The sequence below is a fragment of the Chiloscyllium plagiosum genome, chromosome 30, assembly GCF_004010195.1.
Source record: "Chiloscyllium plagiosum isolate BGI_BamShark_2017 chromosome 30, ASM401019v2, whole genome shotgun sequence".
Classification (NCBI taxonomy): Eukaryota; Metazoa; Chordata; class Chondrichthyes; order Orectolobiformes; family Hemiscylliidae; genus Chiloscyllium; species Chiloscyllium plagiosum.
Window position 1 is genome coordinate 39,548,625 of NC_057739.1, and position 25,933 is coordinate 39,574,557.

Here is a 25,933-nt window from a genome sequence, read left to right on the forward strand (position 1 = left end):
CACCACCACCCTCTGTCTTCTACCTTTGAGCCAGTTCTGTATCCAAATGGCTAGTTCACCCTGTATTCCATGAGATCTAACCTTGCTAATCATTCTCCCATGGGGAACCTTGTCGAACGCCTTACTGAAGTCCATATCGATCACATCTACTGCTCTGCCCTCATCAGTCCTCTTTGTTTCTTCTTCAAAAAGCTCAATCAAGTTTGTGAGACATGATTTCCCATGCACAAAGCCATGTTGACTATCCCTAATCAGTCCTTGACTTTCCAAATACATGTACATCCTGTCCCTCAGGATTCCCTCTAATAACTTGCCCACCACCGAGGTCAGGCTCACCGGTCTATAGTTCCCTGGTTTGGCTTTACCGCCCTCCTTAAACCAAATATCTTTTCAATATTGTAATTGTCCCCACCTCTACCACTTTCTCTCGTTCCGTACACGTGCCACCCTTTGTGTGAAAAAGTTGCCCCTTAGGTCCCTTTTAAATTTTTTCCCTCTCACCTTAAATCTGTGCCCTCTATTTTTGAACTCTCCCTCCCCATCCTGGGGAACATTATGACTCTGGAACATCCCAACGCTGTCACTCACTAACCAACCCAGTAACAGATGGCTTGCTGATTGATTAAGTAGCAGGTAATTCTGAAGATCGGTAAAAGTCACCATAGGTCTTACCAAACCATAGGGCAGTTCGCTCATTGGAGAGAAAGAGGCGGCGAGAATTCTGAAATTTTGACATTAAAGCCTTGCGCTAAAATCTCGTCAGATTATTCTCTCCACCTTTTCATTAATGTGTCCCCAAGGTACATTCCAGCCAATGAAAGACACCCTTGAATTGTAACCGTTATTATAACGTAATAAGAAAACACAACACATCAGTTTGTGCTTTTAGATGATCTGTTCAATGCTTTTCAATTGACATAATGGTTAGCACTGATGCCTCATGGCATAAGGAACCTGATTCAATTCTACCCTTAGCCGGCTGCCTGTGTGGAGTTTGCGCATTCTCTCCGTATCTGTGTGGGTTTCCAGTCCGGAGATGTGTAAGTTAGGTGGATTGGCCATGCTCAATTGCCCACAATGTGCAGGCTGGGTGGGTTAGCCATGGGGCTGGTTCTGGATGGGACACACTTTCCTGTCCCATCATCCTGTTTGTCTCCCTCTGGTTGTGCCCTCTTTTCCTTTCTTTCTCTTTTCCTGTCTCATTCTCCGTTCCTCTCTATTTAATATGGAATGTGAAGTCGTAGCTGTAGGACGCAGGGTAAGAGATTTAAAACAGGGATGAGGATGAATTACTTCCTTCAAAGGGTCATGAATCCATGGGATTCACTAGTCCAGAGTGCAGTGGATGTACTGAGTAACTTTAACGAGGAGGTAGATGGGTGTTTAATTAATAAGGGGTTAAAGGGTTATGGGGAGCGAGCAAGAAAGTAGAGTTGAGTCCGAGGTGAGATCAACTATGATCATATTAAATGGAAAAGCAGCTTGAGGGGCCAATTCCTGCTTCTAGTTCTTCTGTTTTTCATCTCTCTCTTTCCAGTCCGGTTGCATGTTGCAATCTAGTTGTGTTTCTTTCTTGGTGTATGTGTATGTGCATGTGTGTATATGTGAGAGAGAGAGAGTGTGTGTGTGCATGTGTGAGAGAGAATGTGTGTGAGAGAGAGAGAGTGTGGGTGAGAGTGTGTGTGTGTGGGTGTGTGTGTGAGTGAGTGAGTGTATGTTTGAGTGTGTGTGAGTGAGTGAGTGTGGGTGTGTGTGAATGAGTGTGTGTGAGAGTGTGTGTGAATTTGTGAGTGTGCGAGAGAGTGAGAGAGAGTATACGTGTGTGTGTCTGACTTGTCTGTCTGCATAGGTGTAGCTGTCTCTCTTGTCTAGCTGTCTGTAACCTTTAACTGTCTCGCTGTTTTTTCCTCTTCCTTTCCCTGAGAAGCTACCTTTTTCTGCAGTCTGTGCCTTTTTGTCTGCAAGTATCTCTCTCTCCAATCTTTTGTAAAGCTCCTTCATATAAAGTTTAGCATTTAATGGGTGTGTGGAATCTCGAGGCATGATGGTTGCCTGGGCTGTAAGTGCCTCTGGTGAACTGGGCGTGCTCATGGCTGGGTCTGCTAAAGGAGGAAGCAGCAGTCTGGTCTGTACAGCCCCATTCACCGTGGAACCACAGAGAAACAGTAAAACCATTCACTAGTCCGACAGCAACTGACTGACATTCCTGATCGACTGTTGAAATCGCTCCTTTATTTCCTCTTCGAAGGTTTTCTCTGGAGACTGGTGTATAATTGGTGGGTGCAATAATGATGAGACTCTATGGGGGGGTCAGACAAAAGAAAATATATTTGGCAACAACGACAATGCGCATTTATGTAGTACCTTTAATGCAGCAAAATAAGAAGGATCAGGCACTTCGCAGGAGCACTCCCCTACCCCCCCCCCCCCCCCCCCCCCCAAGGATTTGACACCAAACCACCCAAGGAGGCATTCAGAAAAGAAACTAAATAATTGGTTAGAGAGGAATGTTTTAAGGAATGCTGTGAAGTTGGTGAGAGGGCGCAGCAGGAAGGATTACAGAGGGAATTATGGAAAACATCGCTGGAAGAGTGACTGCCAATGCGAGAGTGACAGAGGTCAGGAATGCGCAAGGGGTATAAAATGAACATTATCATTAGACTATTCATCCAGCTACCCAGGCAATGTTCCAGGGACCTAGGTTCAAATCCCACCAGAGCAGATAGTGGAATTTGAATTAATTAAATATCTGGAGTTGAGAGTCTAATGATGATGGTTGCTGAGTGTCCGGAGAACCCTAGCTGGTTCACTAATGTCCTTCAGGGAAGAAAGCTGCTATCATCACCTGGTCTGGTCTACAGTGACTCCAAACCCACAGCAAAAGGGTCAATGCTTAACTGCCCTCTGCGTAATTAGGGATGGGCAATAAATACTGGCCTAGACAGTGGTGCCAACATTCCATGAATGTATCAATAAAAATCATAAAACGGTGGCCTTGGGGGTGGTATAGGCTTGTTTTCCTCCTTGTCAATAGCCAGTGATAATTTCGTGGAGATTAAGATGAAGACACCATAGGCCTACTCTCTCATTAGAGAGAGAGGCAACTGATGGTGGTTTAATCTGAGGGTCACCGTTCCTCAGGCGAGGGGAGAGATTGAGAAGGTGGGACCAGTGCGGGAATTGAACCCCACCCCCCATCGCACTGTATGGCTGACCAGCCAGCCAAACTAAGCAAATCCCACAGAGGATGGGATGAGTGGTGATTTCAACACAGCCTGCATGAGGGGGTTAAGAGTAGAACTGGGAAGAGCGTCTATCATCCTGTAGCTCCTCTACATCCAAACTGCACTTGGACGGAGCAATGCAGCAATGATCTTGGCTCGTAATTAATGCTAGAAGCATTGAATGATTCACTCAGTTTTCTTGATGAATTATAAATCATGACTCAATATGAAATTAGATTAAACTTGGCTGTGTCCTGTTGCAACTGCCTGAGTGACCGAGCTAAGGAACTTCAATTACTGATAGAAGGAGTGAAGGTGTCTCGGTGACTGAGTGAGATATGGAGTGAAGGTGTCTGAGTTATTGAGTGAGATATGGAGTGAAGGTACCTGAGTTATGAAGTGAGATATGGAATGAGGGTGCCTCAGTGACAGAGTGAGATGTGGAGTGAAAGTGCCTCGGTTACTGAGTGAGATATGGAGTTAAGGTATCTCAGTGACAGAGTGAGATATGGAGTGAAGGTGCCTCAGTTATTGAGTGAGATATGGATTGAAGGTTACTGAGTTCTGTTTTCTGACTATCCTGTCAATGAAAGTTATGCCCTGCCCTACACTGCCATCTGTTGGCTATCTCACAGAATCGACCCAGCCGAGTTCAATCCAGATGCTTGCCGAAATGTTTCATTCTGTTGTTCCCTCTTGAGACCATAAAAGCATAAGACATAGGAGCAGAAATTAGGCCATTCAACCCATCAAATCTGCTCCACCATTCAATCATGCTGATAAGTTTCTCAACCCCATTCTCCCACTTTCTCCTTGTAACCTCCTTGATACTCAAGAACCTATCTGTCTCAGTCTTAAATATACTCAATGACCTGGCCTCCACAGCCTTCTGTGGCAGTGAATTCCATAGACTCTCTGGCTGAAGAAGTTTCTGCTTATCTCCGTTGTAAAAGGTTACTCTAAGGCTGTGCCCTTGGTCCTAGTCTCTCCTACCAATGGGAACATCTTCCCAACATCTTCTTGTGTTAAGGGGCTCCTGTGATGCAGTGCTTGAGTCTGATCAAGAGAGGTTATGACCCATCTCTGGTGCAAGTGGGACTTGAACCGTGGGCCTCTTGTTCCAGAATGTGAGTAATAACCTCCCTGAGCAGGGTGATGAGAAAATATAGGCAAAAGTGAGGACTGCAGATGCTGGAAATCAGAGTCCAGATTAGAGTGGTGCTGGACCCTTTATCAGGAATGAAGGGCTTTTTGCCCGGAACACCGATTGTCCTGCTCCTCTGATGAGAAAATATGTCATATCCTTAATTTGAAGCCTGGTTAAGCCCACCCTTTAAATTAACTCAAAACATTGAGGTGGGTGGAGGGTCATATTACTGGGCTAGTAAACCCTCAGTCCCCGTTCCCCGTCCACCACACATTCCTTGGTGGATGCTTATGCCTGAAACTTCAAATCTCCTGCTCCTCAGATGCTGCCTGACCTGCTGTGCTTTTCCAGCACCGCACTTTTCCGATAGTAGTCCCTCAGGCTAAACTTCTTCTTTTCAGAATGGGCCGAAGGGTCTTTCTGTGTGCTGCCAAAACGTTATGACCCCATGACATTAACCTGGAACTGGAACCCAGCTGCTGTTGGCATTGTTTGGTGAAGGGAGTGGTCAGCGGCCAGGGACTTTGGCATGAGGCACCTCAAGGATTCCCAGGGTTCCTGATCTTCTACCATTGAACCCACGGAAATCCCATTTACATAAAAGTGATTTCTTTCCGCCACCTATATTTTTTGCATCCTCCTTCTCAGTTATACAGACATAAAGATTTTGTCATTTTTCCTTGTGTTTTTTTTTAAACAATCTTCTAGCCACCATAATAACTTCAATTTTGCTCAGTTTGTGCTTTAAAATGGAAACATCGATATAAAGATATTTAACACAGTGAACAAACAACAGGATATATGTAATCATTTTTGTGGAGCGAACCTGCATTCTCAATTCACAATGACCATTTTTATTGTTTTAAATGGCATCATTGCAGCCCTTCAGTTTGAACAATTGCTTTGTATTATTAAGGTGATGACTCCTGAGTTTGAGATTGCTAACTTCTAGGCTTTTCTTTTCAACCAAGGAGACCAAAGCTGTCAAAGTATTCCAAATGTGCTGTCACCAATACCTCCTTTTATATTCCATTCCCCTTGCAACGAATGACAATATTTCACTTGCCTTTCTAATCACTTGCTGCACATGCACACTAATGTTATCTGATTCATCTATCAGGACACCCAGATCCCTCTGTACCAGCAAGTTCTACATTCTACCTCCTGGGAATTTGTGTTGCAGACGTTTCGTCCCCTGTCTAGGTGACATCCTCAGTGCTTGGGACCCTCCTGTGAAGCATTTATGTGATGTTTCCTCCGGCATTTATAGTGGTTTGTCTCTGCTGCTTCCGGTTGTCAGTTCCAGCTGTCCGTTGCAATGGTCGATATATTGGGTCCAGGTCGATGTGCTTATTGATTGAATCTGTGGATGAATGCCATGCCTCTAGGAATTCCCTGGCTGTTCTCTGTTTGGCTTGTCCTATAATAGTAGTGTTGTTTCAGTCGAATTCATGTTGCTTGTCATCTGCGTGTGTGGCTACTAACGATAGCTGGTCGTGTCGTTTCGTGGCTAGTTGGTTTTCATGGATGTGGACCGTTAGCTGTCTTCCTGTTTGTCCTATATAGTGATTAGTGCAGTCCTTTCATGGGATTTTGTACACTACATTGGTTTTGCTCATGCTGGGTATCGGGTCCTTCGTTCTGGTGAGTTGTTGTCTGAGAGTGGCTGTTGGTTTGTGTGCTGTTATGAGTCCGAGTGGTCACAGTAGTCTGGCTGTCAGTTCAGAAATGCTCTTGATGTATGGTAGTGTGGCTAGTCCTTTGGGTTGCGACATGTCCTCGTTCCATTGTCTTTCCCTTAGGCATCTGTTGATGAAATTGTGCGGGTATCCGTTTTTGGCGAATACATTGTAGAGGTGTTCTTCTTCCTCTTTTTGCAGTTCTGGTGTACTGCAGTGTGTTGTGGCCCGTTTGAACAGTGTCTTGATGCAACTTCTTTTGTGTGTGTTGGGGTGGTTGCTTTCGTAGTTCAGGACTTGGTCTGTGTGTATGGCTTTCCTGTATACCTTTGTGGTGAATTCTCCGTTAGGTGTTCTCTGTACCATTATGTCTAGGAATGGGAGTTGGTTGTCCTTTTCTTCCTCTCTAGTGAATCAGATTCCTGTGAGTGTGGCGTTGATGATCAATCAATAAGCACATCGACCTGGACCCAATATACCGGCCACTGCAGCGGACAGCTGGAACTGACAACCGGAAGTGGCAGATACAAACCACTACAAATGCCGGAGGAAACATCACAGAAGCGCTTCACAGGAGGCTCCCAAGCACTGAGGATGTCACCGAGACAGGGGACGAAACGTCTGCAACACAAATTCCCAGCTCGGCAAACAGAACCACAACAACAAGCACCCGAGCTACAAATCTTCTCACAAACTTTGAATTCTACCTTCATTTAAACAGTATGCTTTTTAAATTCTAGTCAAAATGGACAGATTCACATTTACCTACATTATATTCCTCCTGCCAAATCTTTGCCCACTCACTTAACCTACCTGTATCCACTTAACCGACTTGTTCCCTACTCTTGACAACTTACCATTGTATCTATCTTGGCAGCATTGGTGACCATATAGTCAATCTCCTCATCCAAGTCTTGATATAGATCATAAACAGGTGAGACAATGGCCGAGTGGTATTATTGTTGGGCTGTTAATCCAGGGACCCAGATAATGGCAGATGGTGGAATTTGAATGCAATAAAAATCTGGAATTAAGAGTTTAATGATGACTGTGGATCCATAATTGATTGTCAGGGAAAACCCATCTGGTTCACTAATGTCCCTTTAGGGAAGGAAGCGGCCCTCTTTACTTGGTCTGGCCAACATGTGATTCCAGACCCACTGTAATGTGGTTGACTCTCAACTGCCCTCTAGGCAATTAGGGATGGGTAATAAATGCTGTCTCTGGTCCCGTGAATGAATGAAAAGGACCTAGCACTGGTTGACCCTTTATCCATCCCCTTCGCTTCCTGATACAGTCCCATGATGTGGGCGCGTTGCTGGCTAGGCTGGTATCTATTGTACATCATTGTGTGCACATGGTCAGCCACGTATAGCTGTAGGAGTGGGGTCATATGCTGGCCAGAACACACAAGAATGGCAGATTCCCTTCCCTATAGGATATTAGTGAATGAGAAGGCTTTTATAATAATCAGCCATTTATGACAGGTTTTTAAGTGAATTTGAATTGAAAAATCTACCCGAGTGAAATTTTAAGCCTTGACCCCAGAACATCAACTTGAGATACTGGATCTACCAACCTAGTGACGCGACCATGATAGCACCACCTCCCCAGAAGAAATAGCAGATATGTTTTGCAATAATAAATACTTGTTGGAGGAAATAGTTGCAGGTATATGGGGAAAGACCAGGGGTAGTGGAGCTAACTGGATTGTTCTTTGAAAGAGCTAGTATGCAGTAGATGAGACAAATAGCCTCCTCCTGCCTGGTACGTGTCTGACATTCTACAAATGCCTGCAGCAGTTTAATGTATGTGATACTAACCAGTCATTTTGTAGTGCAGAACTTGAGTATTGTGGGAAAATACATGTTGGTTGAAGATTTTCAAGTTGCATGTGTCAGGATAACTTGCAAATGGGACCATAGAACCATGATGTACAGCACAGAAATAGACCCTTGGGTCCAACTCGTCCATACCGACCAGATATCCTAGATTAATCTCGTCCCATTTGCCAGCATTTGGCCCATAACCCTCTAAACCCTTCCTATTTATATACCCATCCAGATGTCTTTTTTATATATATTTTTATTGAAAAAAAAGATTTTTTTGGATATGTCAACAGGTACAAAACAAAATAATTCAAAACTGTACAAAAAAACCACTAATCAAATAAATAGATAAATAATGACTAACATCTAGCAACAAACTAATAAATCATAACAGTAATAATATGGCTCAGCAAAGCACAGTAATAGCCCTTGACCATCGAGAGCATAAATTTATACATAATCATGTGTATGTAGTTGCTCCTCTCTGGATACTGGATTCATTAAATGGCATTGTCATGGCTATATAAAGGCCCTTATTATTATGGCAGACACACCTGTACCCACGAAGCCCAGAAAGGGCCGCCATGTAATATAAAGATTCTCAGTTTTATGGTGCACCGTCCAAGGTGACAGCCCTAGGGGATTTTCTGACACCCATCCTAACAGAACGTTCTAGCTTGCACAAAAAGTGAGGATACTGAAAAGCTTTTTTTTGTGTGCATCTAATGGAAGTAGATTAACTAGGCCAAGCAGAAGAGATGGAAATGTGTTGCTGGAAAAGCGCAGCAGGTCAGGCAGCATCTAGGGAACAGGAGAATCGACGTTTCGGGCATTAGCCCTTCTTCAGGAAACCTGAAGAAGGGCTAATGCCCGAAACGTCGATTCTCCTGTTCCCTAGATGCTGCCTGACCTGCTGCGCTTTTCCAGCAACACATTTCCATCTCTGATCTCCAGCATCTGCAGACCTCACTTTCTCCTCCAAGCAGAAGAGATACCAGGTCCATCTCCACCTCTGTCATCCAGATGCCTTTTAAATGTTGTAATTGTACCACTTCCTCTGGCAGCTCATTCCATTCATGCACTACCTTCTGTGTGAAAATATAGCCCTACAAATCCCTTTTAAATCTTGCCCCTCTCACCTTTAACTTATGCCCTCTGGCTTTGGACTCCCCTACCTATCCATGCCCTTCATGATTTTATAAACCTCTGTAAGATTATCCAGCAAGCTCTAATGCTGCAGCCTATTCAGCCTGTCTTTGTAGCTCAAACCCTTCAACCTTGGCAAAATCATGCAAATCTTTATTGAATCCTTTCAAGTTTAACAACATCTTTTCTGATTCACTCATGCCCTTTAGGGAAGGAAGCTGTTATCCTACCTGGTCTGGCTGATATGTGACTCCAGACCCACCCACAGTAAAGTGGTTGACTCTTAACTGCTGTCTGGAGATTAGGGATGGACTCTAAATGCTGCCCTGGTCAGGGATGCCCTCGAGTTGTAAATAGATTTAAAAGTAAAGACCCAGCCCTGGTCCCTGTGACACTCTGCTAGTTGCAGATCCCCAGCCCAAAAATAAAGTGAAAGTGTATAAACTCTTGTTTCCTCTTTGGTGTTTCTTGTGAATTATCCTGATCAAGCTGGATAGTTTTGCAAAAATGTTTCCCCCCTCAGCAATGCTCATGTGCTGGATGATGTGGTTTTATATAAAAGCCAGTTCTAGTAACATCCCATCATCATTGGAACTCTCACTGTATGACTCAGTGTTGGCACTTGGTGTACATGAGAAGACAGCGTTAACAATTAAGGTTACTGGTATGCTATACAAGTGCATCAAAATGCCTAAATAAGCAGGAACCACTTCACACTTAGCTCGTCTGCTTTCATCTCACAGTGCACAAATATCTTCAAAACTCGCTGTCGCCATCAGCAGATAAATGAACAAGCCTTTTATTTAATTATCAGTGGGTTGTCTAAATAACATCATGAAGGTTTGGTTAATCAGGCTAATTGTGAAGGAGTGAAAGGAGATGGAAGGAAAGCAGAGGAATAGAATAAAAGCAGGGACGGTGGATGCTGGAAATCTGAAACAAAAGCAGAAATTGCTGGAGAAACGCAGCAGGTCTGGCAGCTCAATTATGCTGCACCTCCTGGTCAAATAGATCATTGGCATGAAGAATGGTGACCTTGGCGCCGAGGTACAAGGAGTAGAGCCATTGTGGGTGGCCTAGAGCCAGTGCTCTGACAAGTTTAAAAAACAAGAGGGAAGGGACTAACTGATGCAGGTCGATCGCTGTAGTTGTGAGTTCTGGGTTATTGCTAAGTCACAGCACGCAAGAACATGATGAGAAGGCATGTCTTCAATTCTTAAACAGTCAGATCTGTTTGGGAATCCAATACACAAGGTTATTTTTAAGGCACTGTGCTTGTTTAGTGTTACCTGGGCGTAACTGAGCACACTCAAGTCAGTCACTTTATCCAGTGACTGACTGCGGACTGGAAGGTCACAGTTTCAATCCCTGGTCTGTACTAGTTTCCGGGTTTCAATGACGGGAGGGTTGGTGGATTTCGAGGTGGTACAGTTGTGCTCAGTGCCCTGTGTTTGGGTGACATTCACTATCCCCAGTCATGCTCGCAGTCAGTCCAGCCAGAAGACCATCAGACAGAATTCATCCTGAACAGACATGATTTGGAGACGCCGGTGTTGGACTGGGGTGTACAAAGTTAAAAATCACACAACACCAGGTTATAGTCCAACAGGTTTAATTGGAAGCACACTAGCTTTCGGAGCGACGCTCCTTCATCAGGTGATAGTGGAGGGCTCAATCCTAACACAGAATTTATAGCAAAAATTTACAGTGTGATGTAACTGAAATTATACATTGAAACATTGAATCATTGGAACTCTCACTGTATGACTCAGTGTTGGCACTTGGTGTACATGAGAGTTCCAATTAAACCTGTTGGACTATAACCTGGTGTTGTGATTTTTAACTTTGTACATCTTAACAGAGTAATCACTCCAGTCAATGTCCCTGATAATGGGTTTATAGAATTTATATGCATCACAAATGGACAGGCTGCTTAAGCAGGTGTTTAGTGTGTATTACGGCATGGGGTAAGCCCCTCTGCTAATTTAAACCCAATACACAGAGAAGCTCACCTCGGACCGTAATCTGTTGAATTTTGAGAGGCAAAGAACTACCCCACACAGGTCACTATTCAAAGTAAAATTTAGCTGTTTTACTCTTTAAGCCCAACAGAAAACATGAAAACAACAACTATTGACAACTCTTTTCTCTTAAACCTATCCTTTACCTCCCACTCTACAATACTGGTCCGATAAATTCCCTTTTAAATTTACAGCAAATCAATTTCAAAACCAGTTATTGTCTTTGGACATCAAACTTTCTCTGTAGATTTCTCTAGGTCAGTTTTGGTGTTCTGCTGCACAAATTCCTTATGGACAGGTACCTTTCAGAGAGCTATTCTGCTGGCAGTCTTGGTGCTTGCTTGGCTGCTGTTTGCTGTTCTCCTCCCTAACTGTTCAAAATGTCTTTATACCCCAAAACATCAGATCATTTCATTGGGTTGATGTCATCCCAAATGGTAAAATTCAAATTCGATCAGATTTTGGCATCTGGGGCATAATTTAAACTGATTGGTTGAATTGAATTTGTTTTTTGTACCATGGCAATACAACACCAGCTATTTGTTTCAACCGAACGTTACATTTTCAAATTGTTCAGCACACTCTGTGCTTTCAGTCAGTCCTTGCCAGATTCCTCTCTCTCTTAAAGGTACAGTACACCTGTAAAATCATGAGAGGCCTGAATAAGGTTAACAGCGGGTGTCTTTTCCCTTGGGTGGGGGATTTCAAGATTCGGGGGCATTTTTCAAGGTGCGAGGAGATAGATTTAAAAAAGATATGGGGGGACTTTTTTTAACAGAGAAAGGCTCATCTATGGAATGAACTCCCAGAGGAAGTTATTGGATGCAGGTACAGTTACAGTGTTTAAAAGACATTTAGATCAGTGTGTGAATCAGAATGATTTGGAGTGATATGGGCCAGGAGAAGGCTGGTGGGACTAGTTTAGTTTAGGATTATGGTCGGCATGGACTAGATGGACTGAAAGGTCTGTTTCCATATTGTGTGACTCTATGACTGAGGACATAGGGAGTCCATTCAGCCCATCATGCCTAGTACTGGATCTTTAGTTGAGTTGTCCAATTATTCCCACACTCCTGCTCTTTCCTCGTAGCCCTGTCACTTCTTTCTCTGTCCCTTTCTGAGTGTTTATCCAAAAGTTACCCATGAATCAGCTTCCACCATTCTTTCAGACAGCACGTCCCAAACCACAGCTTGCCATCAGTCTCCTACATGAGCGATAGTCACTCGGTCAAGGAGCCCGAGAGAACTGGAAGTTCAGCCTCAATTAAGGAGTTTAATGCCTTCTGTAAAAATTTGGAAGAGGGAATTTTGTGAAAGCATGGACATGTTGTCAAAGTTTTTTAATCTTCCAGTCATCAGGGCAATTCCAAAATATGTCAAACTTAATACAATCACAGCACAGGCGAAAAGTAAAATATAGCACAGGTGAAAAGTAAAATTTGGCATGCATGGTATCTGTCTTGAAAAGTGCAAGATGAAAAGCTTCATCCCTTTTAGCAACATTCAAGTTCCGGCCCACCAAGCAATGGTGTGTGCCTCTGGGACAGACGCATCGCAAGAAAAACAGGCATGTTGCTCTTCAAGAGGTTGTAGATTACTGGTGTTAGTAATAACCAAACTTTTGTTTTTGCAGGGACCGGCAAGGGTTCTAACTGACCCGGACTGAACTGATCTAGGACCAGTATGGGTTCCTACAGGGGACAAACATCCAGGTTCTGTAAATTGCCTTGCTATGTAATGTGCATCGTCATATGAGGAAACATTGACACACATCACCAAAACTTGCAAGAAAGGCAAGCAATGTCTAGACCAGTGAGATTCATATCACAGCCTGCTGGGGGTGGGGGTGGGGGGGGGCGAGTGGAGGGTGACTTGCAAAATATCTCCCTTGGCCTGTGACTCTCTGGGGCTCCTACCACATACTGTATGAGGTATTGTACGAACAGTGCCATGTTCCCTTTGGCTCTTGCTGTTCAGTGAGAATGTGCAGGGGTTACCCCTAATATCCAGAGGATGGGCCACATGAAAGCTGAAGAGGACCTATAGTTTGATAGAACAATCAGACTTGTAGTTCCTCCAATTCCAATTCCCCAAACCCTCCATCAGCCTCTCCTGGGAGAGTGCTTGGCTTCCACTTGGCATCTGTCTAAGACTGGAAACCAGGAGCTGAGCAGATGGGGAGTTGACAGCACTGGCAGTCACATTATCGGGCGGAGTATTGGGAGCACTGTTTGAAATATCTCTGGAACAGGACACAGCCTGGGAGAACAACCTAGGAGGAGAGTTGGGTGTTGTTACGTAAGGTTGGTGAATAACACTGGTCCAGGCAATGAATGTCTGTCCTCTCTAGGCACCTGTACCTCCGGCTGGTGCGGGCTTTGGTTTGAGCTTGTTTATGCAATGGAAAATTAACCAGAGAAAGGGAGAGCTGCTCATGTGCACTTGTGTCTTCATGATCTGTAACCTTTGACCTTGCCCATCTGCCATCTTTATTTGATATTATCTTTCAGAATAACAATAAGTGACCCTTGAGGACATTAACTCTCGACTGGTACGTGCCGCTGCTCATTAACACTACCTCCTCCACCATGCTTTGCATGATCATTGCTTCTCCCATCTCCATGTAGACGTAGTCATTAGAGTGGCACTGCATTTATTGAGCAGTGAGGTGTAAGGGTGTGGCGTGGTGTTGTTGTTTGCATTACAGCATCGTGAAAATATCTCGGTGTCAGATATGCTTGGTCACCATTTCCTCTCCCTGCTGATAAAAGCAGTGTCTTTAACCCCAGCCTCACCCATCCCCGTAATAGAACAGTATGTGAGCTCCACTTTAGGATCATGATGGCACAGAGGATTGCCATTATTCATAAACCTTGTTTATTGTAATGTGCAAATTTGCTTGTGTCCTCTGTCAGTGTTTCCACTTTCTCTGGTAGCTGTTGACGTTTAATTGCTTTCTCTGTGAACACACTTGGCTGGGAGTGAGTGCAGTCAGCTCCCTTCACTCTGTCAATCCACCACACTCCTGCCCAGCGATTGAAAATAAGTAAAAATGGCTCAGGTTGTCACACCTGATCATTTCTCCACCTCCTCATTCATTCAGCAGCAGCCGTGCAATCATAAAAGCCCACTGGCCTATAGCTCTTGTGGGGAAGTGGCCCAGGAGGCCCAGTCCCAGCTGCTCCCAGAGGTGTGCAATAACATCTTGGGACAGGTTAGAAAATATCTTTCTGCTCCCAAGGAATCTCCACTTTGCAGCATTGATTCTTTATTACTAAGGGTTTTTCATTTGTCTGGTTGTTTGGAGAGTCTCTCCCCAACCCAAACAACAATGAGACCCTGCCGTTTACCAGACCTGAGAATGATGAGAAACCCAGAGCTAAGGCTATTATCATCAAGGCACGGGCAAGTTGCCTTCAGTGCCATTGATTAACACACAAATCACTGGCAAGGGTTAGAGAGGGATTAACTTTTCGCAAACGTCAACAAGTGCTAAAGAAAAGAAACACTTCTGACAACTCTGCCAGTGCATTCTTTGTAAGTGAGGCTAAAGGTGTCTGTATGTTGTATATTGTACCCTACCTTGTCACTACGGTTAGTGAATTGGTCTGTTCATTTTGTATAGCTCTTGGAGGTGTAATGCATACCCCAGGAACATGGCTCAAGATAAAGTCAAGCACAAGAAAAGGCCATTTAACCCATCGAGCTCATCCTTCTAGTGCTCTAACTCAGCAGCTTTCCCAAAGCCTTGGGAAAAAAAAGCGCATTCCCAATCTTGACCACAGTTCCCACCTTGTTCCACCATTTATCGGCAATCGGTCATTTTCTCAGTTTGTCTTATTGATGTCTTTGCGGAGATAATAATCTTAAATCAATTGTGGACAAATTCTCCTTTAAACATTGACACATTTGCTAATGGAGTGTATTAGATCCTGCTTTGAACATTCGTGACTTGGGCTTTAACACTGGGCTGCACAGAGAGTGGTTGAGAGTGACCATATGAAACAAACTCTGAGCAATTTCACCCCGTTTCCCTGAAGGTTGAAATTGAAACTACTCAACACTAAGAATGGCACTCAAGCCGATAGACAGATAGTACGGGTGAAGACACAGCATGTGTTCTTGCTGAGGTACTTTGTGGGTGGAAAGAGCTTTGCTCTGCAGCTAACCATGATGTAACTGACCAAAGAAATTATTGTAGCTGTATTGAAGTGTGATTGGAAAAGTGGCCCATTTCAGAAAGTGTCAAAATTGATAGGAACCTGATGTGGCACAGTGGTATTGGTGCCTCACAGCACCAAAGACCTGGGTTTGATTCTACCCTCGGGTGACTGTCTGTATGGAGTTTGCACATTCTCCCTGTGTCTGCGTGGGTTTCCTCCAGGTGCTCCAGTTTCCTCCCACAATCCAAAGATCTGCAGGTTAGGGTGGATTGGCCATGGGATAGGGTAGGTCTGGGTGGGATGCCGTTTTTAGGTTTGGTGTGGACTCAGTGAGCCGAATGGCCTGCTTCCACAAGGAAGAAGATACAGAGACTGGAGTCAGCAGCAGGTTTAACTTTACATGATGACTTTAACGGAAGGCTACTGGGATTCCTACCAATTCCTGACCACCTCAGGACAATCCAAACATTGGACCCACTGGTTGGATTAAAGCAACAAAACAGTTCAGTGCAATCTTCAAATCTTCACTGCAATCAGAAAAAAAGTAGTGCAAAACAATGCTACGGGTTGTAGACAAAACGAAATTTCTCCAGGACAGTGTAGTTTTGGCTTGCAGGTGTGTCTTTTCTGAATTTGGGATTCGGATTAGAGGAGAGCTGATGAAAACCTAAGGGGCCACCCTGGCACTGGCGAGGTAGGATCCCACAGTCACTGCCCCTCACCCCCATCCCAACGGCACCCGCCCCCCCCCCCACCTCCCCTCCCCATTCTCACTCTGACCTGGTGCTGAGTTCAGCGCGAACTGAGCTCAGGGGCGAAGCAAGCCACAACCCCCTAGAGAAGAAGGAAGGGAGATCGAACAAACTTACATTTACATAGCGTCTCTCCCCATCTTAGCAGCCCGAGTTACCTCCTCACCTCAAATGAGAGGGCTGAAGTAGCAATTGAGGAGATGTCTTAAAAAACAATGTAAAGATGGGAACTCGTCACAATTTCAACTGAGTGGCACTAAAAGGAAAGCATTTCCTTAGAACATTGGTTCATTTTGATAACTGATCCCAAAACAGAATGTTGATGGCACCTTTCTTGACTTTGACTGTGTTGTGTTGACTGCATTACCATTGGTAATTTCCCTCCATTGTCACCTTCACCAACTCCTTACGAACAATGCATGTGTGTGGTTACGTGTCCACTGTTTACTCGGGCTGTCTCTCGGTATGTTGCTGGATGAACTGAAAGGTGCTCACACTGCCCACAAGCTCCCAGACTGAAGTGAACCCATTCAGTGTCGACACTCAGTCCCTGGTGGTTGGTGAAACACGTTGTCCACAGCCGATTCCCACCTTGCAGAGTCCGATGGAAGCGACTAATATCGTTGTGCAATGTAAATCCTTTTCCTGAATTGTAACTCTGTGGTCTGCAGAAATGGTTTCTTGGAGGTTGGAGGGTCGGCGGTGGTGGGGGGAGGGAATGGGGGATTTCCCAAAATGAATCAGCTGCGTTCTCAACCTTTGTTCCCACATGAATCAAGGAGTCCGGCTTGATGGGTGGGCTGGGGGAGATGTTGAGGTGCGGAGGAAGAGTCAACATATGACGGTCCAGCCAAGGTTGAAGGTAAACGCCAGACTTCCTGTTACAGCTCATAAATCTTCAGTCTTCGCTCTTTGTGAGTAAGCATAAGAAATAGAAGTAGGAGCGGTCCATTGGCCCATCGTGTCTGCTGTATCATTCAATAACATCATGGCTAATCTGATGGTGGCCTTAACTCCACTCCCCTGCCTGACCCCACAACCCTTGACTCCCTTTAAATATTTTCAACGAGTCAGCCTCTACTCTTGTCTGGCAGATAATTCCCCGTACTCATGAAATTCCTCCTCCTCTCTGTTAAAATTGGAAGAGCACTTACTTTGAAACTGTGGCTCCTCTGGCTGAATTCTCCCAGGGGAGTAAGCATTCACTCGGCCTACCCCATCAACAGAGTTAGGGCTAGCTCCCTCTGAATTTGATTGGCTTCAAGAAGACCACCTCTCATTCTTCCGAATTCCAGTGAATGTAGGCTCAACCTGCTCAACCTCCCCTTGCCAGATAAGCCCCTTATCCCAGGAATTGTCAACCTTCTCTGAACTGCTTCCAACGCAAACAAATGTATCCCTCCATAAGAAGGATGATCCAGCCCACTTGGTGCAATCTGATCAATTCCCCATACAGGTGCAGCAAGAATTCCTCACTTTTGGACTCCATTCTTCTTACAAAAAATGCAACATTTCTTTTGCTTTCCTAATTACTTGCTGCATCTGCGCACCAACCTTTGGTGATTCATGTACAAGGACTTGAGAAATCTGCAGACTCTTCCCATTTAAATAATATGCTGAACAATAGACTTTATTTTAGATGTAACTCTGATACTCCAGCCTCTGCACATTATGATTTTATACCAAATGCGCATTAATGATGCTTTTTTTCATGATTATAATGATAAGCCCAGCATAGTATCAGTGAGTGATTACAATCAGAAGTTTTTTTTTCGAAAGAATGACTTAATGTTTTCTTTGACAAGTCCCATTTGGAACATTTAAATTATTTCAAGAATTTATTGTTGCTAAGCACTCAAGTATAAAACTCCAGAGATAGATGAGGATTCTGTTCCTTTACTGGTGTCAGAGCGAAGCACATGAAGAGCTAAACTATTTCTTCATTTCTACTGTAGCCTTGATTTGGAGTTCTCTCTAGTTTCCCTCCCATCTCTTATCACACTCGCCATAGCTCATTTCTTCTGGGAATCCCACCTCCCGCTTCCCTGAGCCCACATGTACTAAACCACAGATCGCCCACCTTTCAGTCCCTGACCCTCACGCCATTGTGAATGATTCTCTGTCCTCAGGATGCTCTGTAATAACCTGCTCAGTTTTGTTTACACTTTAAACTCACAACCTCTATCACCTAAAATGACATTGGAAGGCATGCATGGGAATACCTCCAATTGTCCCTGCAAGTCACACATCCTTTCAACATAGCGATGTACCATTACCCTTACAGGTTATGTTTCTGTAACTCCTGATCCACAGTACAGAGAGGACCTCACTTCATGACGGCAGTGCTTACAAGACTATCTCCAGTACTACCGGGGATGGGTAATAATGCTGGAAATCCCAGGGATTCCCACGTCGTATGAATGGTTAATTCAAAAATGGTACCACCATTTAAAGAGTCCAAACTTAAACCCTCTGTCCTTGTAAACTGTTGACCCATCTGCAATCTCCCTTTCATCCCCAAAGACTTAGCATTTGTTGGAGCTTCCCAAATCCATGCCTGTATTTCCTGCAGCTCTCTTCTTGAGTCTGTCCAGTTTGGGCTAAGGTTAGGGTCCTTCCATGGGACTTAAACAACCCAAATCTATGGCTGGGATACATGACCCCTTCGCAGTCTCTCTGCTGTCTTTGTCCATGTCACCCACACAGTCCTCCTTTGTTACAGAGTCATACAACACAGAATCAGACCCTTTGCTCCAACCCATCCATGCCAACCATAATCTCAAACTAAACTAATCCCACCTTGCCTGCACTTGGCCCATATCGCTCCAAACCTTTCCTATTCATGTACTTACTGAAATATTTTTAAAATATTGTAACTGTACCTGCATCCACCACTTTCTCTGGAAGTTCATTCCACACATGAACATCTTTCTGTGTAAAACAATTGCCGTAATGTCGTCTTTAAAACTTTGGCATCCAACTCAGTGGGACTGCACTCAACTTGTTGCACTCCTTTTTAAACAGTCTTCACCAATCTCCAGCAATGACATCCACTCCCTGTCCATTACGTAGACATTCCACAAGGGTCTTTCCTTACCATCCACATCTAAACGTTGTCCCTTTGTAGTAACATCTGCAGACATGGGATCAGCTTCCCAGTATATGTAAACTATAGCTCCACCTCTGTTGGCCCATTCATAGCTTCTGTATTTTGTTTGTTTGATATCCTGATTTGGATAAGTCACAACGTCTTCCAGTTGAACATTGGGATGATTGAAACCATTGTCTTTCAGCCTTGTTAGAAACCTTGTTCCCTTGCATTTTTATTCCAGGCCAGTCTCCTGGGCCTGACCAGTTAGAGTAGAATCTTCCCATTCCATAAACAACGTGGGCCATGATGAGAAAATTGGGATCAAGAACTCCCATTTTCCAAATGTGTGTTGAAGGTGAGATGGGATTCTCTGCAGTGAGCAGCAAGAGTCCGAATAGCATGCATTAACATCTCATTACTGCCCTCGTTGATGCGCAGTTTCCCATAGTGAGGAGGTTATGGCCTAGTGGTATTATTGCGGACTATTAATGCAGAGACCATGGTAATGTTCTGGGAACCCAGGTTCAAATCCTGACAAAGCAGATGGTGGAATTTGAATTTGAATTCAATTTAAAAATCTGATATTAAGACTCTAATTGCTGATTGTTGGAAAACCCATCCATTTCACTGGTGTCTTTGAGGGAAGGAAACTGCTGTCTTTACCTTGTCTAGCCAACATGTGACTCCAGACCCACATCAATGCAGTTGATTCTTGACAATTGAGGGCGTGCATTAATGTTGGCCCATCCAGTGACACCCACATCCTGCGAATGAATAAAAATAAATTCTCCCACATTCAGTATTAAAACTAGACAGTTCCATGAAAATGAACATCAGTGTAGGTATTTGGTGACTCTTGCTCCCTGCTCTCTCCTCCAGACCTCCATTAGTCACCAATACCTCAGGGCTCGCTGCATGGATAGAGACAGCATTCTACCCCTGCCTCCCCATCACTCCAATTGCCAAATATATCTGTGCAGAGAATGCCAAGGATTGACTGTATGCTCAGCTGGCCTTTAAAGACGGCACCGACATGGGGAAATCCTGGGCTGCCTCAGGAGTTCTGAACCTTGATGTTTGCAGGAAGTGGGAGAATGTGACGATCGGAGTGTCATAGAGATGTGAGTTTAGGAAGATAGCGTGAGAAAAGTCACCAGGGCTGCTGGAGTGAAAGCCTCCATGAAACTCACCATTTTCTGCTGAAATTCAGCTGCTGCCATGTTCCTGAGCTGGGTTTTCAACTCCATCTCTTCTCCATTACAGGGCCTACCAGTTTTTACCTCTATTATTACATGACCCTGGCCTTGCTTCAGCTCATCTTCTTGCTGATACACAGTGTTGGCTTCATCACCTTCAGATTCAGCTACTCCATGGCTCTCTGCTCTGGCATTGCATCCTTTTGTAAACTCGAGCTCATCCAAGACTCTCCTGTTCAAATCGTATTCTCTACCAACTTCTGCTAAGGAAACTTCCCTGGCCTTGCTGATCTAAAAGCTCCCTGTCCCTTCAACACCTTAGATTTGACAGTGTTATCCTTTCATAACCTTTGCCCTGTCCGACTTCCATAACATTCCCCCATCCTGGTAGCACTCACCACCCACCCCCCTACAAACCTGAAATGACTCTCGGATCTGGCTCTGGCCTCTTTTGCATCTTCCCCTCACCCCAATATTTGCCACTGCCTCTGGGTTCCACACCCTGGAATTCCCTCCAACTCTACACCCACCTGCTGGGCCAGACGATTGGTCTACCCTGCCAGTTTGGCTCGATTTAACATTTTTCGGCAAGGCCCTGTGAGCCATCATGGGTTACTTTGCTTCTGTTTTTAAAAGGCTTGGATGGCTGAGAGACCTCACTGCAAATTTGTATTTCCTTTATCAGTCTGAAGTGAGCACTTGACCTCCTCCAATCAGCCATTACCAACATTAGGCCTCAGGCTTATGGGCCCTGAAGCACCCAGAAAGTGATTCGTGAGGTGATCTGAAAGGGCTGGGTTTCTCTCCAGGACTAGCGTGCCCACTACCTTTCTCACCAACTCTAGGGAAAGGGAAAATCATGCCCAACATTTTCGGGATAACTCTGAACAAAAAAGGGAAAGTTGGCTTTGTTGAACATCCAAATTTGACCTGTCCTTAACCTTGGTGAATTTGTGCCCGATAGTCTATGACTCGGTGTTGCCTTTGTTTTGCCTCTCGCAATCACTCATGTGAACCATGAGTGTTAGAGGGTTTTGGGCGTGCACACGAGTGGTCATCCCAAGTCTGAGCTTGTGTTCACATTTTCTCTCTTACCCCCCCCCCCCCACCTGGAATATATTGACCAAACAAATGGCTTACTTGCTGAAGTTGTCAGGTGGTATCACCTTTAGCCCAGGATAAAGTCTCAGTGGGATATCTGGCTGGTGGGTGGGAACACTACTCCCCAGTTTATACAAACAGTTGTTTGGTATCTAGAAGAGAAAGAAAGGTGAAAGTAATTCATAGCAATATTCCATGGGATAGGCAACGGGCCATCATTCCCTGGTTGGTCATCAAGCCATTGTCAAAATAGATGGACCAGCAATTGTTAGCATGGTCTAAACTGTGGCTCATATTATAGCGTGTGCACATCCCGCCTGGAGAATTATATTCATCAGTCACATCCAATCTCCTTGACTCTTAAGAGGCAAAAAAACTGCAGATTTTGGAATCCAAAATTGACAAACAGGAGACCGGAAGAACACAGCAAGCATCAGGAGGTGGAGAAGTCAATGTTTTGGGTATAACCCTTCATCAGGACTGGATGTGGGGGCTAGGGAGAACTACAGGTAAAGAGGAGGTTGGAGGAGTGGGCAGAGGAGCGGAATAGTGAGGTAGTGTGAGATGAGCACAGGTAGGGGGTACGACCTGGTTGGTCAATGGGTGGGATGAATTTGGTTGGTAGCTGGAAATAACGGTCGGTAGGTGGAATGGGAACGGAGGGCGTGGGGCTGGGACTCTTAAAGCCACTTTAGGGAGGGGTGTGATTTGGCCGGTGACAACCCCTTTCTGGGATGCACTAGAAGGATGAGACCTTGCACGAGCAGGCAGAGCTCAAAACTGACAACGGTGGCCCTCCAGTGTTCCACGTCTAAAGATCTTTTCCAATCTGTCAGTGTCCATTTTGAGACTCAGGCAGGTGAAATCTCACCCTGTGGCGTGACAATTGACTGACGTTGTGTGTTCTTTTGTTTTCTTTCCTTTTTGCGTCCTCTGTTCCTTTCCTGATGCTTTTCCTTCCTGCAGCATCAGGAGACCTTGCCAACTGAATATCCATAGCCCGTGCAATTGAATCCAGCCTCTTAGATTTCAGAGTGGCTCCCAGGGTAGGGTCCAACAGTTGCCGCCCCTTATATGTCAATGTAATCTAGATGTACAGTCTTCAGATGACCGTCCTAGTCAAGTGCATTGTCAACTTATGTACATCTGTAAATGTATTTGTACAGCCTACATTCAAATACGTCAAGAAAATAACATGTACGAGTACAATACATTGCAGATTTAATAGAATGCAATTTATTCCTTTACTGCTCTCCCCGTTGATCCAACCCAAATTCTGTGTTAAGTCAGTCCGACCTCTTTCCATGTGGGCATTGCAAATTCTTGGCTGACCTTTTTTTTTGGTGGGGCAAAAGGAGGTGGCACTACCTTCATGAAGGGAATGTCACCAGCTGGGCTAACCACATTATCCATTTTAAAAACAATACCTCAGCTTTCTGCCAGGATTGAGATGGCACTGGGCACTCCAATGACGAATTCTGCTCCCTGCCTCACGTAGTTCCTATCTGACGGGGTGACAAAAAAAACCCACTTCTGGACAAATTCAACGAGCGACATTCCGGGCCTACACGTGGAAATGGTTCACCCTCCCTCCCACTCTCCCTTTCTCTTGTCTTTTTCACACAGTTGACAGTGATGGGTCGTGAGTACCATTATCGATGGCCACCATTTCTGGACCTGGACCAGCTGACCTGACTGTGGTGGCAACAGGAAGGTCACGTTCTGGTGCTAGCTGTTAGCTGTGAGAGTGCCGTCTTGTACACAGACGTTCACTCACCTCTTCTCGTATCCTGCAAACACTTGCTCTGTAACCCTGTCTTTGTAAAGCTTCTGATCTTGACTAGTTGCCGTTGTGTTTGTTACTCTGTGTTTGTTCATCGAAAAACTCAGACTGTTAAAGGTAAAATAAAAACATTCCACATTGTCATTTTTAAAAAAAATTGTTTTATGTTTTGGGCCTCCTCCCAAGTCTTGAAGAGAGAAAAATGAATAATCCAGGAGCTGATGTAAAATTCAAAATGGCATAGAGTCATACAGCACAGAAACAGACCATTCGGTCCAACCAGTCCATGCCGGCCATGCAGCACTGACAGAGGTCATGGTGGTTCTCAGTGACTGTACTGATTGTTTGAAAGAGTTGCCCATTTAGTCACGTTGCCCCTGCTGTCAGCCCGTTGCCCTGCAATGTTTAAACATTTCCTTCAAAAGATATCCAATTCCCTTTTGAAAGCTACAAATAAATTCACATCCTCCATCCCACCAGGCAGAACATTTCACTTCATTGCATTTGAAAAAAAAATCTCCTGCTACCCCAATCTACCCCCCAACCTTTTGACAATTAATTTCCACTGATCTGTGTTCTCTGATGTTTGACCTTCTTGCAAGTGGAAACACTTTCTCCTCATTAGCTCTAATCAAAACCCCTTGTCATTTTGAATACCTTAACTCAATCTCCCTTTACCTTCTTTGCTCTGGGTAGAACGATCGCAGTTCCCTGATTGTTTCTCTCTATGCAGCATCCCTAAACCCTGGGACATTTGAATGAATCTCTTCTGCATCCTCCATGAGACTTAAAGGCTCTCCTTTCTAAAATGTGATTCCCTGAATTGAAGACTGGCCTGCAACTGAGGCCTATGACCTAACATCTTCGAAAGTTCCCTGTATTTGACCAATTAGTGAAGGTGGGATAGAAGCTGATCTTGTTCAGTAGAATTGACGCAATTTAGAGTCTAAGGCCAAGTACAATTTGCACGCTTAAGAGTCTATGGCCAAGTGTTTAATCATCTGGGGCAAGGAAATTAGAGGTGGATAGATGGTTGGGGAAACCTCCATAAGACCATAAGACGTATGAGCAGAAATTAGGCCATTCAGTCCATCAAGTCCTCTGCACCATTCAATCATGGCTGATAAGTTTCTCAACCCTATTCTCCCACTTTCTCCCTGTAACCTATGATCCCCTTGATACTCGAGGACCTAACTATCTCAGTCTTAAATATACTTAATGACCTGGCGTGCACAGCCTTCTGTGGCAATGAATTCCACAGATTCACCACTCTCTGGCTGAAGACGTTTCTCCTTATCTCTGTTCCAAAGGGCCTTCCCTTTCCTTTAAGGCTGTACCCTCAGGTCTCTAGTCTCTCCTACCAATGGAAAGAGTCCAATTTTCCATTCATTCATTTCAATGAAGAGATACTGGGGTGAGAGAGTCTGATACAAGCCTGAAAGCTGTCTCAGAAAACAAACCACCCCCCCACCCCCATTGCATTTGTGTATCTTCAGTTGATCATACTTCATTGATCAGTGGTCATTTCCCCCAACAAAATTAGAAAATGTGGGAGAAACTCAGCAGTTGTGATGTGGAGGAAAGGCTTGTTGGTGCAGCAAGGGGATAGTATGGGAGTGGAGGGCCATGTGGTCTTTAACCCTCCATTGGCTGGAGCAGAGAGCACTTGAGGCCAAAATGGCGGGCTCATTTGGAAAAAGTCTCCCATTTCCTCACCAACACCTTGTGAACTGTTGTTTTTTATGAAGAAATATGGGCAACAGGAGAAATTCCACTTCCTCCTGGGAGCAAAATTCACTCATAACCTGGAATGATACTGTGAAAATCATGTCATGTTTTCCCAGGTTATCCATTTATTAACATTGCTCACAGTCCTGTCTGCCCAGCCATTCATCCCATTCAGATATTTTTCCAGCTGGACTTGCACTGATTGATACAACTATTACTGGCTTGATTATTCCTCTTTCTCTCTCTCTCTCTCTCTGTTACGTTCCCTCTCACTCTCTCTCTTACTTTCAGGCAAACTAATTGGTAGCCCCTTGAGAACGGGAGCCCAGTGTCCCACTTTGAGATCCCCAGTCTGTTTCCGCTTGCTGTGCGTCGAGTCTCCTCAGCATACTGTCCATTCTGAAAGGAAGTCATATAAATAAATAAATATAAATATATATATCATGTGCTCTAATGTCTGCATAATCTGCTCTTGCACATATCCAGGAACTGTTGCTCCCGCTGAATAACTCCTCTGTTTTTTGGCGCTCTGTAATAACCATTCAGTAACAGTGTGACAAGTAATTCTTTTCCATGTGTTAATGTGTGTTTCAGGGAGAAACATTATTGAACCTGTCATGCTCCTGTGTAGCGTGTTAGTTTAAATCAAACCGTGATGGTATATATTAATACAATAAATATCTGGTATACAGGCCTTTGATTTGAAATCTATGTATATGATATTCATGGTGAAATAAATTAAATCTGTGTATTTATGCTTTGAAAGTGACCGGTGGCAAATACAAAACGAAATGTCATATCTGTGTAATCAAAGCCTCTATTTAAATAAAGCAGTGTCTTTGTGGAGGTCATTGACCCAGAATTGTTTCTTTATTTCCTCACACTTTTGCCTCAAGTGGATCCTGTCATCAGGCCTGAGTTACAGTATGATTCAGTCAGAAGTCACACAACACCAATGATTTGGAGATGCCAGTGTTGGACTGGGGTGCACAAAGTTAAAAATCACACAACACCAGGTAATAGTCCAACGGGTTTAATTGGAAGCACTAGCTTTCGGAGCGCCGCTCCTTCAT

At 44.4% G+C, this 25,933-nt stretch overlaps 1 protein-coding gene across 11 annotated transcripts in view; it reads left to right on the top strand.

Moving 5' to 3' along the window:
* LOC122564941 (dynamin-1) overlaps positions 1–25,706 on the top strand; it is a 243,150-nt gene extending 217,444 nt beyond the window's left edge. For 5 of the 11 annotated variants that reach the window (XM_043720440.1, XM_043720447.1, XM_043720439.1 and 2 more), the window contains 2 exons: positions 13,557–13,597; positions 25,152–25,706. In XM_043720440.1, coding sequence (XP_043576375.1) covers positions 13,557–13,578 — 22 coding nt within the window. In that variant the 3' untranslated portion in view covers positions 13,579–13,597; positions 25,152–25,706. The other 6 variants (XM_043720450.1, XM_043720441.1, XM_043720444.1 and 3 more) reach the window with 5 other exon arrangements.
* Positions 25,707–25,933: the final 227 nt, after the last annotated feature.